At 46.8% G+C, this 14,056-nt stretch overlaps 1 protein-coding gene across 3 annotated transcripts in view; it reads right to left on the bottom strand.

The window, feature by feature from the left end:
• The window catches only part of TRABD2B (TraB domain containing 2B), a 247,764-nt gene that overhangs the window by 76,830 nt on the left and 156,878 nt on the right, over positions 1 to 14,056 (bottom strand). For all 3 annotated transcript variants that reach the window (XM_074221495.1, XM_074221494.1, XM_074221493.1), the window contains exon 3: positions 12,880 to 13,026. In XM_074221495.1, coding sequence (XP_074077596.1) covers positions 12,880 to 13,026 — 147 coding nt within the window. The remainder of the gene's footprint in view (positions 1 to 12,879; positions 13,027 to 14,056) is intronic.

Below are 14,056 nucleotides of genomic sequence, written 5' to 3'. Positions count from 1 at the left end.
TCTGCCTCTCTGCCTCTCTCTCTGCCTCTCTCTCTGTCTCTCTACCTCTCTCTGCCTCTCTCTCTGCCTCTCTCTCTGTCTCTCTACCTCTCTCTCTGCCTCTCTCTCTGCCTCTCTCTCTCTGCCTCTCTCTCTGTCTCTCTGCCTCTCTCTCTGCCTCTCTCTCTGTCTCTCTCTCTGCCTCTCTCTCTGTCTCTCTGCCTCTCTGCCTCTCTCTCTGCCTCTCTCTCTGTCTCTCTGCCTCTCTCTCTGCCTCTCTCTCTGTCTCTCTGCCTCTCTCTCTGCCTCTCTCTCTGTCTCTCTGCCTCTCTGCCTCTCTCTCTGCCTCTCTCTCTGTCTCTCTGCCTCTCTCTCTGCCTCTCTCTCTCTCTGCCTCTCTGCCTCCCTGCCTCTCTGCCTCTGCCTCTCTCTCTGCTTCTCTGCCTCTGTCTCTCTGCCTCTCTCTCTGCCTCTCTGCCTCTCTCTCTGCCTCTCTCTCTGTCTCTCTGCCTCTCTCTCTGCCTCTCTCTCTCTGCCTCTCTCTCTGTCTCTCTGCCTCTCTCTCTGCCTCTCTCTCTGTCTCTCTGCCTCTCTGCCTCTCTGCCTCTGCCTCTCTCTCTGCCTCTCTCTCTGCCTCTGTCTCTCTGCCTCTCTGCCTCTCTCTCTGCCTCTGTCTCTGCCTCTCTCTCTCTGCCTCTCTCTCTGCCTCTCTCTCTGCCTCTCTCTCTGTCTCTCTGCCTCTCTGCCTCTCTCTCTGCCTCTCTCTCTGCCTCTCTCTCTGCCTCTCTCTCTGTCTCTCTGCCTCTCTGCCTCTCTCTCTGCCTCTCTCTCTGTCTCTCTGCCTCTCTGCCTCCCTGCCTCTCTGCCTCTGCCTCTCTCTCTGCCTCTCTGCCTCTGTCTCTCTGCCTCTCTGCCTCTCTCTCTGCCTCTGTCTCTGCCTCTCTCTCTCTGCCTCTCTCTCTGCCTCTGCCTCTCTGCCTCTCTCTCTGTCTCTCTGCCTCTCTGCCTCTCTCTCTGCCTCTCTCTGCCTCTGTCTCTCTGCCTCTCTGCCTCTCTCTCTGCCTCTGCCTCTGCCTCTCTCTCTGCCTCTCTGCCTCCCTACCTCTCTGCCTCTCTCTCTGCCTCTCTGCCTCCCTACCTCTCTGCCTCCCTGCCTCTCTGCCTCCCTGCCTCTCTGCCTCTCTCTCTGCCTCTGCCTCTCTGCCTCCCTGCCTCTCTGCCTCTCTGCCTTTGCCTCTCTCTCTGCCTCTGCCTCTCTGCCTCCCTGCCTCTCTGCCTCCCTGCCTCTCTGCCTCTCTCTCTGCTCTCTGCCTCTGCCTCTGCCTCTCTGCCTCTGTCTCTCTGCCTCTCTCTCTGTCTCTCTGCCTCCCTGCCTCCCTACCTCTCTGCCTCTCTCTCTGCCTCTGCCTCTCTCTCTGCCTCTCTGCCTCCCTGCCTCTCTGCCTCTGCCTCTGCCTCTGCCTCTGCCTCTGCCTCTCTCTCTGCCTCTCTGCCTCTGCCTCCCTGCCTCCCTCCCCAGGCAGGCCATCCTCTCTGGAGGCAGCAGCAGCCATCCCAGGACTGCTGCCCCCGTCACCACTCCAGCAGAGCCGCAGGGCCGGGAAGCCGCTCTCATTCCTCAGATGCTCGGCGTTGACGGCAGTTGGCTGGTCTCCAGGCCCTTGGCTGGCGTTGGAGCAGAGTCCTGGACGAGGCAAATTAATGATGTAATTAGAATTGTCGGGAGCCTTAAATCTCCTCTGACAAGTTTAAGTGCAGGATGGTCCGATAACATTTTTAAGAGGAGACGTCAGCCCCCGGGGCCCCTGATTTATAGGCCACGGATGTGGTTTGGGGGGGGGTTGTATGTATGTGTGTGTGTACAACCCCTCCCTGAGGGCTTGCATCTCAAGAAGGGTCCCCAGGATGCTGAAACTATTCGTGAACCATCCTCATGGAGGATGGCCATGGAGTCCGACAGGAGATTTTACCCCTGCCCCCAAATTCTAACAGACATATTTCAGGACTCCGGACAGTGATAGACTAAAAAGAGCATCCCAGGAGAGGTGGGGGAGGGGCACCCATGATGGGAAGGGCTTGGTGTCCAGCCAGGGGAGAAAGGGCTGCAGGAACTGGGAAGGCGCCGACCAGAGAAGAGAAGACTCAGGGGGATGAAGTTCCGTTATGTCAATGACTGTTTTGTCTTGAAGATGAGTCTCTATCTTTGTTCTCCTTGACCCCAGAGAACTTCATGGTTCAGAGAAAAAGGCACTGGATCAAAATGCATAGGACTCAAGTTCAAATTCTGACAATATTCTGAATCCAGTCATGGTCACCCTATACCTGAGTGATTCTGGCCAGGTTACAAAGAGACCAATTTGGGCGTAGTATAAGCAGGGAAATTGCCAACCAGGAGGGCTTTCCCAAAGTGCACTTGACTACTGGGACATAGGGAGCTCCTTGTGTTGGAGGGCTATAAGAAGAGGTTGCTATGACCATTTGCAACTGATGATACATCAAGTCCCTTCCAGCCCTGAAATCCTGAGATTGTATTATAAATTGGGGGTGCTTGGAGAGTGTGAACTTGACCTTGTCATAACCTCTGCCCTCGGCCTATTCCTCCTCTTTCCTCCCATATCCCTTGTGCCTCCAGCCCCCTTTAAAAGGAGGATGGGAACTAAAGAGTGTGGTTTTCCAGATAGGGGCACAAGGAGGGTGGGGGGGGGCAACTGAGAAGCATTGAGCTTAGGAGGCAGGGTGGGGTAAAAGAAAGAATACTGGCTTCAAGGCCTGTCTCTGATATTTATTTGTTGTGGGATTTGAGCAGTTACTTTGCTCTCTGAAGTAAAAACCTGAGAGAACCTCATTTCCTCATCTGTATAATGGAGAGATTATAATAGATCCCTGAGGTCCTATCCAGCTCTGACATTCAATGTTTCAGGGAGGTAGAATCCCCCAGCTCATCGCTGACCTTCTCTATACCTACAGATATGGTCCATGGTCTCAACCCTCCCCAAATTAGCATTTCTTCATTCAAACAAGCTCCTTCCCCTCTTTTTATTTCGGGGGGGGGGACTCAGTTTGAAAACTTACATTAGCTTCAGTCTCTCTTCTCATCTTAATCCACACATCCAGGCAATGGCAAGAAGAAAGAAGGAATGAAAATATTTACATAGTGTTTTTAAGGTTCTGTAAAATTAACTGAAATTACAAAAATATTCATAGCAGCCCTTGTGGTGGCAAAGAATTGGAAATCAAGTAAATATTCTTCAGTTGGGGAATGGCTTAGCAAACTGTGGTATATGTATGTCATGGAACACTATTGTTCTATTAGAAACCAGGAGGGATGGGAATTCAGGGAAGCCTGGAGGGATTTGCATGAACTGATGCTGAGTGAGATGAGCAGAACCAGAAAGACATTGTACACCCTAACAGCAACATGGGGGCAATGATCAACCTTGAAGGACTTGCTCATTCCATCAGTGCAACAATCAGGGACAATTTGGGGCTGTCTGCAGTGGAGAATCTCATCTGTATACAGATAAAGAACAGTGGAGCTTGAACAAAGACCAAGGACTATTTAATTTAGGAAAAAACCTGATATCTTATTGTCTGATCTTGTTATCTCTTATACTTTATGTTTCTTCCTTAAGGATCTGATTTCTCTCTCATCACACTCAATTTGGATCAATGTACAACATGGAAACAATGGAAAGACTGATAGATTGCTTTCTGTGGGGGTGGGGGGGTGGGAGGGAAGTAATATTGGGGGAAAAGTTGTAAAACTCAAAATAAATAAAATCTTTAATTAAAAACAATTAACTCAAATTAACATTCCTGGGAGAGAAATTCAACAAGTATTATTTGACCCACTTTACAGATTAAAAAACTGAGATAGAGATTGAGTAATTCAGGATCATATAAACTAATACACTTTTTTGTTTTGTTTGTTTTTGTTTTTGTTTGTTGTTTGTTTTTGGAAGGCAATAGGGTAAAGTGATTTGCCCAAGATTGCACAGCTAGGTAATTATTAATGTCTGAGGTCAGATTTGAACTCATGTCTTCCTGACTCCTGGGTCAGTGCTATAGCCACTGCATCACCTAGCTGTCCTCTAGTAAATGCTTGAATCAGGATCTGAACCCAGATCTTCCTGACTCCAAGTCTGTCAGTCAACCATCAAAACTGCTTGGTCGGAAGTCAGGAATATCTGAGTTCAAATTCGGCCTCAGACAATTAATAATTACCTAGCTGTGCAATCTTGGGCAAGTCATTTAACTCCAAAACAAACAAACCAAGAGTCATAGATGAAAAGGCCAGAGGTCTGAGATTGACTTAGCTCAATCCTCAACGCCCTCCTAGCCAGTGTTTCCACTCTGTACACCTCATTTATTCTTCTGTCACCTGTTGGTGCATGCTGTTTGGTTGGTTTCCTTGGCCAACGTGATCTGGAGAAGAGAAGACTCATGGGGGAGGAGGAGGGCAGGAAAATATATAAAAGGACTATCATATGGATGAGGGATCAGTCTTATTCAGAAGAGGAGCAAAGAGGCCCATTGAGACAAGCGTGATGTCAGGACCTCCTGCAGATGAGAGCTATCATACACATGGAATGGACTGTAACAGTTGGGAGTAAGTCCCTCTCATTGGAGGTCTTCCAGAAAAAGCTTGTCTGTAATATGGTAATGGGGATTGCTCCTTTAGACTTGATGGTTAACTGAGGTCCTTGCCAGGTCTGAGTCTTGGGGGCTCCCAGAGGACTGGAAAAGGGGCAGATGTGGTTGTCCACCAGAAACAGGATGTAAGATCAGGTGGGTGCCTCTAGGAGACACTGGAATTCCAAATCCAGAATTCTTTAGGATGTCTTAACAGGAAAGCACACAAGGGCTCAGAACCCTCTGGGTCATTTATACAATTCGGCTACAAATATAAATTAGACCCAACCAGTACACATTTTTTCCTCCAAAATTCCTTTCTCCCCAGGATATCCTTGTAAAAATGTGTAAGTTTCGAATGTCAAACTAGAACTTGGGAGTCAAAAAACTTGAGAGTGGCGGCTCCCCTGTTCCTGGCACTCCATTTCCCATAGCCTTCTGGACTCATGGCTGACTGACCCTCACTGGTTCATATGGTTCCTCCCTCCTTCCCCCTCCCGTGCTGTCATATTAGCAGCGTGACTGTGATTAGCCGGGACAGGGCCAGAAGTCTACACTCCTTTCTTTGAGTTTTTCCTTTTCTCCGGCTCATGGAATCCCAGAATCTCAGAGTTGGCAGGGACCCCAGAGGCAGCCGCCAGTCCAACCCAGAACTGAACAGGAATCCCCCTGCGACATTGTATTAATGAGGAGATAGGTCCAGAAATGGGGGGTTGGGAAGGCATGAGTCAATGGAACAACAGGAGAATGAGCACATTGCTTGGGAGAGACACTGAGGCCCCCAGTTAAGGGGTCATTAAGGTCATAGAGACCTACAGCTCTCCAAGGAAGGGGAGGATGCTATCTTGGGAGGTGACTCACCCAGCCTACCTATGGGACAGCTCCATTTGTGAGGAAGGGCTGTCTGACATCAAACCCAACTCTGTCTCTTTATGATGACTTCCCCTCCCTCCACTGGTCCTGGTTCTGTCTGACCACTTTCCTTCCATCTCTTTCCAAGCATGAGAGCCTCACAGAATCAGCAGCAGTTGCTCTAACCATACCCCAAAAGAGTCACCACTACAGCTTTCCCAGTGGGTTACCTCGGCTTGAAGACTTCCCATGACAGAGAGCTCAGAACCTCCTGTGACAGCCTATTCTATTCAGGACAGCTCTCAGTGTTAGGAAGTTTGTTCTGATATCCAGTCTTTGTCTCTGTCTGTCTGTCTGTCTCTCTCTGTCTCTGTCTGTCTCTTTCTGTGTCTATCTCTTTGTTCCTGTCTCTCTGGCAATTGGGGTTAAATGACTTGCTCAAGGTCACACAACTAGTAAGTGTCTGAGGCTAGATTTGAACTCAGGTCCTCATGATTCCAGAACCAATTGTTCTATCCACTATAGTGACACCCAGTTACCCCTGATATCCAATCACAATTAGTCACTCCACAACTTCCTCCCATAACTTCTGGTTCTGCCCTCCGGAGTCACACAAAACAAATCTACTCCTCCTTCTACAGGATAAGCCTGCAAACAACTGAAGACAGTTATCAAGTCCCCCTCACCCCAGCTTCTCTACGTCAAATACCTCCAATCTCCCAACTATTTCAACATATAACATTATCCATGTGTGGGTACTCCCCCGATACACACATGCATGCATTCACACAAACACACACATATACTGCTCTCTCCCAGATTCTCTTCTCTCTTTTCTCACTATGATCATTTTCCAGGTGACCTTCTTAACTCCCATAGGTTTCGTGATCACATCTATGCTGATGCCTCCCAGAACTGGGTATCTAGCCTGAGATTCTTGAGCTCTAGTCCCATCATCCAACTATTATCTGGATATTTGTCCTTGATGTCTCATAATTACAATTCAGCAAACATTTATGCCACCTTTACTATAAGATACCCAAGAGAAGTGCCTGCCCACACGGGTCTTCTGTTCTATTGGGGGAATGCCACCTATGCATTTGTAAGTGAATCCAAAACTTCTATAAAATAAATTCAGAACAATTTCAAGGGCCATGGGTGCTAACAACAGAGGGAATTAAGAGGAGCTGAAAATTGAGTTGAACCCTGATGGGAACTAGGGACTCCAAGAGATCAATGTGAAGAGGGAGTTCATTTCAGGCACAGAAATCAGCAGGTGCAAAAGTTGGAAGATGGGGGCTGGAATGTATCTTCTTGGGTCAGTTTGCCTGGATCAAGGAATAGGAAAGAGAATAATGGAAAATATGGCTGAACAAAGAGTTTCTATTATTTTTATCTGAAAGGCAATGGGAAGTTGCAGGAGCTATTTGAGCAGGTTGGATCTGATGCTTTAGGATGGCTCAGGGTGGGGAGGGATTGGAACCTTGGAGACCAATTGCTAGTCCAAGAGTCCCAGTAAGAGGTGATGAGGATCTGAACCAGAGGATTGCTTATGATGGAAAGAAAGTGTCAGATATCCAAGTTACCATGAAAAGACCTACAAATTAGGTAGAGCTGGAGAAGGAAGGAAACAATCATTTATCAAACTCCTGCTATATGATAGATACTTTATTAAGCACTTTACCAGTTTTAAGGTAGGTGCTATTATCTTTATTTTACAGTTGAGGAAACTGAGGTAGACCGAGGTGAAGTGACTTGCCCAGAGTCACAGAGCTAGTGTCTAAGGCTGGTTTTGAATTCTGGTCTTCCTTTAGGTCCAGTGTATCATGAAGGTTGTAAAACAGGGCTACTCAAAAGATGGTGATGCCCTGCAAGGAAACTGGGAGGTGTGGAGGAGGGGTGAATTTAGGGAAAGCATAATAGGTTCTGTTCCATTTGAATCTGAGATGCCTCTGGGACATCCTCGAGCCTTAGTCTCCTTCACCTGCCATATCCCATCAGTTGCCAAGTCTTGTCATTTCTGCCTCCATAATATCTCTTATATATGATCCCCTCCCCTTCGGCCCCACAGCCACTACTCTCTCCCAGGTCCTCATCACATGGCAACTGGACTATTGCATCCTTCTCCCGATTGGGCTCCCTGCCCCAAGTCTTCCCCTGCTCCATTCAATACTTCACTCAGCTGCCAAAATAGTCTTTCTAAAGTTCAGCTCTTACCATATCACCTCTTTCCTCAGGCTTCAATTGCTAATTAAGTCTGAGGGAAAACTCAGACTTCCCATTCGGCTTTTAAAGAGCTTAGTTCTCTTGTTCCTTTCCTGTTGCCTCCTTTCCAGGCTTATTTCCCATGGATTTTGCATTCCAGTCAAAATATCCTATTTGCTGTTCCAGGAAAATTATGCCTAATCTCCTGCCTCCAGATCTTTGTACAGGTTGCCCCCCCGCCCCCATGCCTGGAATGCATCCATTCCTAACCTCTATCTCTGAAGAACTCTGGTTCCCTTTAAGGCTCTACTTAGGTGCCACCTCCCATTAACCATTCTTCCTGCTTCCTGCTCATTGCTTGGGTATACTTGCCTCAGAATCGATTTGCATCTTCTTCTCTCATAGGTTTTCACCTCCTCTCCCTTTAGGGGAGCTTTTCACACACTATGCAATACTAATAAATGTTTATTACACTAAGTCAAACAGAAACCAAATGAGTCAAATCCCTCATCTGGCTATGAGGACCTCTCTGAGTTTTCCCTTGGGGAGAGAAGGAGAGAATAATTGATCCATTTAAAAAAAAAATTCTGAGTTCTAATCCTGCTTTGGTCATCTATTAACTGGGTGATGCTCTCTGTTTCTGTTTCCTCAGCTATAAAATGAGGGGGCTGGAGTAGGTGGCTTCTGAGATTCCTTCTAGCTCTAAATCTACAATCCACTTCTCAGTCTTTTTCTGTTTTTCCTATTCTCCCATCATCCCTGACTTCTGCCCTTTTCCTGCCTCCCTCTCCTCCCTGTTGTGCCATTTGTTTCCTAGGTCTCTCATTGTTCTGTGGTGGCCAACAGTGGAAACCCTCCACCACCACCCCCAAAGGGGAAGAATACTCCATCATACACTTGATCAGTCAAAGGGGCACCCTTGCTAACATCAAAGACGGGCTGACATTTTGTCCACAAGAATGATTTCTAAAGTTCTTATAAACCAAACATTGCCTGGGGTGTCTGAAGTCCTCCAGGAAGTCTTTTCGGCTCCTCTGGTGCCTGGAAGGAGCCTTGGATATAGAATCAGAAAACCTGCGTCAATCTTCCACCAGTTATTTAACCACTGGGTGACATGCTGGGCCTCAGGGCCTTTGATACAATGAGAGGGGTGGCCGGAGCATCTCTAAGGGCCCTTCCCATTCTGAGTTCTCTCTTTGGCCCCATTCTTTGCCTGGCCAAGGAAAGACATCCCTGCTTTGAAGAAAACAAAGATTTGCACTGAGATTTCCTATGATAGAGGGAAAAGAAAGATCATAAAAATCTCCATTTCCCAGCCAGCCTCAAAACTTCCCAAATTGTCTAAAGGAAACAGCCTATCTGTAAGCGTCACACATTCTGCTCACACAATTGTCCTGTGTCTGCTCTGAGGGGCCCTGGGAGCTGGCTGGGGGAGGAGCAAGAGGTTGTGTTGGCTGGCCTTCAGTGGGGAGGCTTAGAGATGATTGCTCAGAGCTGTTGCTTCAGCCTGGGGATGGAGCTTGGGCAGGCTCTCCAAAGGCTAAATCTCCATGGTGGGGAGATGGCACTTATCCCTTCCTTGCTGCCTTATCCTGCCCTTTCCCACACCAAGCGCACTTCCCAAGGGAAAGAAGAACTGGTGTGTTTTGGAAAGAGGGATGCATTGGCACACTTGGGATGACATGAGTCCTCACCTCTTATCTCTATGGGCTTGGTCAAGTCCTTCCCCTCTCACGGAACCTTACTTTTCTCTGCTACAGAATGACAAGAATAATGTCAATAACTTATCTGAAGAGGGATTTCAGGCTCATAAAGCTCACAAGAGTCCAGGAGAAGGAGTGTAATATCAGTTCCATTTTAACAGAGGAAAAAAATTGAGGCTGCTCAGAAAATGAAGCTACGGTCTCCAGGTCAGGGGTAGAGAACTTTAGAACTGGGGATATGGGATTTAAATCTCAGTTTCTCAACTCATTAGCTGTGTGAACTTGAGTAATTCACTTGAACTTCAGTCTCTCCACTGGGAAAATGGGGATATTAAACCTGCCTCCTTCCTAGGGTGACTGGGAAGATGTAAGAGCGAGCCACAAAATGCTTTGTCAAGTTTAAGGGTGCCACAGAAACATGTCCATGATCAATGAATGGGGGCCTGGGTTAAGTGGAAAGGAGAAAAATGCTGTCTCTTCATGAATCAGGATTAATTCTGGAGGGCAGCTAGGTGGCACAGTAGATATGGCACTGACCCTGAAGTCAAAAGGATGGGAGTTCAAATCTGACCTCAGACACCTGACACTGACTAGCTGTGTGACCTTGGGCAAGTCACATCACCCTGACTGCCTCACATCCAGAGCCATCTCCAATCGTCCTGATTCCCATCTGGCCACTGGACCCAGATGGCTCCAGAGGAGAAAGTGAGGCTGGGGACTTAGTCATAATGCCCCCTCACTCAAATTCAGTTCATGTGCTTGTCATGGCATCACCTCCCTGTTATCAGGGTCTTCTTCAGGGATGAAGAACAAATATCACTAAGTCTGGAAAAGCTACTCACCCCCAGGAGGACAGGAGAGGGCCCATGTCCTTCTATTGACTTTTCTCTAGTACTCTACCTTATCCTTCAGGGCCCGTCATGAAATCTCCTCCTCTAAGAAGACTTTTCAAATGACTGGGCCTCATGTTCTGCCCTTCAGAGAAAACCTCCAGGTCTGTTAGGATCTATAGTGTCTAGACTTGGGCTTTCTCTGATGTAGGGGACTCTCAGATAAGTAGTCCCCCTAGTAGGTCAGCACCTTCTAGTCAATTTATTTTCTGAGAGTTTCCCAGAGCTGAGAGGTTAAGCGAGTTGCCCAGGGACACACAGTCAGAACCAAATTTCCCTTGATTTTCAAGACAGCCCTCTACCCCCTGCTCCAAAACTTCCTAGAATCTATCAGGTCTCATCAATCAATTGATAGATCGACAAGATTTTAGTAGCCGCCTGCCATAGACCAGATACTAAGCCAGAGGATAGTTGGGGGCCATATTTTGAGTAGAAGTAGGATATAGAAGACACATATTAAAGGAGATACTAAGTAAGCTTTAAAAAGAAGGTACTAAAAGCTGAATGAGGTGGGGAGTGGCAGAATAGAGGGAGAAGGCAGGAAAAGATTTCCTGTACTTCTATAGGGGAAAACTTTATATCCTCAAGAATAAAGATCTGGGGGTTTCAGTGACCCTCAAGAAGGGTTTTGGTGATAACTGCCCCAACCTTCCTCCCTCCCTCTTTATACAATTCATTCTACAGCCTCCTGGAGAGGGAGCCCTTTAGCTTTTCTACTGGAACACTTCCATTGTTCAATGCGGAGCTCACTATCTCCAGAGGCAGGCCATTTCCCTGTGGGACACTGCTCATTATTAGAAAGTTCAGCATTTTTATGAAGCTGATATTGACCTCTTTGGGACTCCATCTCCCCAGTCTTACTTAGGTTCCACCCATTGGAACTAAGCAGAACACGCTTAATCAATCCCTTTTTCTCCAACTATTGGATGACTTTCCTTCCCTGACCTTCTAAGTATTCTCTCCAAATGAAATATTCCCAGTTGCTCATTATCAAAGTTGCTAATGTATGTAAGACACAAATCTTAACTAGCTATATCAACACTAATTCATTGTATTGTGTGGTCATCAATGTTAGTGGGCTGGATCTGCTCCAGTGGACATGAATTTGAGACCCTTCATCCTGACCTCTCTAGAATCTTTAAAGTCTTTTCAAAAGAGTGGCTCCTTGGATGAACCCACCACTCCCAATATGGGTAGAGGATGATGGAGAAGGCCACGTGGCAATCAATCTAGATGCCATTCCTCATTCTTGGACACTAGACCAAATGAGATGATGTTTCAAAGTACTTTACACACCTTTGGTGGCTGTTACGATTATGATTGCGCCTTCAAGAGCATATGGAATTTTTTCACCGCCAAATCACACAGTTGACATCATGTTTTGTATTCTACTTAAACCCATATGTCTTTTTTCCTTCTCCAGACTGGGCTCTAGTTACCTCTCCCCTATCCTGCGGAAATGATCTTGGAGCCTACCATGTGTGGCCTTAAGGTAGCAATCCACCTTCCTCCATGACAGCTGTTATGAGTGAGACTTAAACAGGATTGGGGGGGGGGAGTCCAAGGAGGCCATCACCCCACCTGTGGTCCTTCTGGCTACAAAGAATACTAGATGGGGATGAGATGATCTTATGCTTGCTCTTCATTTTTTTTTTAGGTTTTTGTAAGGCAAATGGGGTTAAGTGGCTTGCCCAAGGCCACACAGCTAGGTAATTATTAAGTGTCTGAGACCGGATTTGAACCCAGGTTCTCCTGACTCCAGGGCCGGTGCTTTATCCACTGCACCACCTAGCTGTCCCTTGTTCTTCATTTTTGAAGAAGACCATGACATGAAGGAGGTGCTGCCATGACATGCATATGAATTGGATTTGAGTGAGGAGGACATTGTACTAAGTTATCAGCCTCACTTTCTCCTCCAGAGTCCTCTGAGTCCAGTGGACAGATAGGAATCAGGATGACTGGAGATAGCCCTGGATGTGAGGCAATCTAAATGGCACAAAAAGTAAAGCACAAACCCTGAAGTCAGGAAAATCTGAATTCAAATGTGACCTCAGATACTTACTGAGTGACCTTGAGCAAATCACCTAACCCTGCCCTGAGTGCCTCAAATTCAGGGCTATTTCCAGTGAAATAATCTGAGTTTGAACTGTGGACTCCAATATTTATTGTCTATGTGTACAGTCAGCAAGTTTCTCTCTCTCTCTCTCTCTCTCTCTCTCTCTCTCTCTCTCTCTCTCTCTCTCTCTCCCCTCCCCCAGTTTCCTCTTCTGGAAAAGGAGTAAATTGGATGAGATGGACTCATCATTTGGAGAGCTTCACAAGCGCTGAAAGTAGGTGATTTGTCCAGGGTACAGAATCACTTTATCTCAGAGATGGGACTTGGAACCAGGTTTCTCTGGCTAGATGGTATTGAAGGTCCGCCTAGCTCATTCTAAGCTTCCCTTCTGTTGTAAATCCCGATTCTTTCTCAGAGTATCAGTTTCCTCATCTGTATGAGGATTCTCCACTTCTTCCTTCACCATGTGCAATGGAGAGAAAATGAAGTGATCCAGCAATTGGGAGGATCCCTCTTCCTCCTTCCCAAGTAGTCCTTTCCCTCCCTGGCCACTAAGTTTTACCTGGGATGTATCATGGTTGAAGATGACAGCATTGAGGTCTCCACAATTGTAGTGCTTGATGAGGTCTTCTGTGGTGTAGGGGGCCTGCAGGCTGCCTGCCCTGAGGCTCTCATGTTGGAGCAGTGTCTGATTCAATGCAAACAGCACCTGGGGACCCAAGGAGCCAACAGTCAGTTCTCTGAACACCTGGGCCAGAAGGAGCCCCTCCTAAGAGACCTTCCCACCTCCCCTCTCTCCACTGTTTAATCATGGAAATATCTACCCAACGTAGACTACAAGGCTCTGGGACATCCAACAGAAAAAGTCCCAGCCTGGGCTTGGGAACATAGAGTTCTAACACTAGTAACAGCTCAAAATTTGATCTTGCTAAGCCTCAGTTTCCTGTTATTTTGTGGAGGACAGGAAGTGATCATCTGTAAGCTTTCTATCTTGGCGGGCTATCCTGAGCATCTCACAAGAACATGACCACCAACATGTGGTCTATGTGGTCTTTGTGATCTATGACAAATTCTACAAAGTATAAGAGGGGAATGGAACCACTGTCATTGACATATAAACCATCTCTATACACACAGGGTAGATTGGGGATGATCTCAAATCTAGTCAAGAAATGCAGGTTCATCATATGAACCTTCCTGTGTATTAGAGCAATTAGAAGGAGCATACATGACAAGACATGGGAGAGAACTGAATATGAAGGTATGATATAAAGATGGAGTCAATGGGCTAGAAAGGAATAAACTGGGAGAAAGGGAAAGTAGAGGTAAAATGGGCTAAAATATTTCATATCAAAGAGGCAAGAAAAAGCTTTTGCAATGGAGTGGAAGGGGGGAAGGTAGAAGTGGCTCATTAGAAGTGGCTCAGAGAGGAAACAACATACACACTCAATAGGGAATAGAAATCTATTTTACCCTTGAGGAAAAAGGAGAGGAAAGGGATGGGAGAAAGGGGAGAAGGGAGGGGAGTGGGAGTGGAGGTGATAGAAGAGAGGGAAAGGACAAGGTAAAAGGAGAGAGAGAATAGAATAAATGGGGGTGGGGAGGAATAGAATAGAGGGAAACACAGCTAGCAATAGCAACTGTGGAAAAAAATATTGAAGCAACTTCTCTGATGGACTTATGATAAAGAATGCCATCCATTCCAGAGACAGAGCTGATAGAATCTAAATGCAGGTTGA

The sequence above is a fragment of the Macrotis lagotis genome, chromosome 2 (assembly GCF_037893015.1).
Source record: "Macrotis lagotis isolate mMagLag1 chromosome 2, bilby.v1.9.chrom.fasta, whole genome shotgun sequence".
Taxonomy (NCBI): Eukaryota; Metazoa; Chordata; class Mammalia; order Peramelemorphia; family Peramelidae; genus Macrotis; species Macrotis lagotis.
The sequence above is the reverse complement of the archived record's forward strand: the minus strand, read 5'-3'. Positions and strand labels throughout refer to the sequence as shown.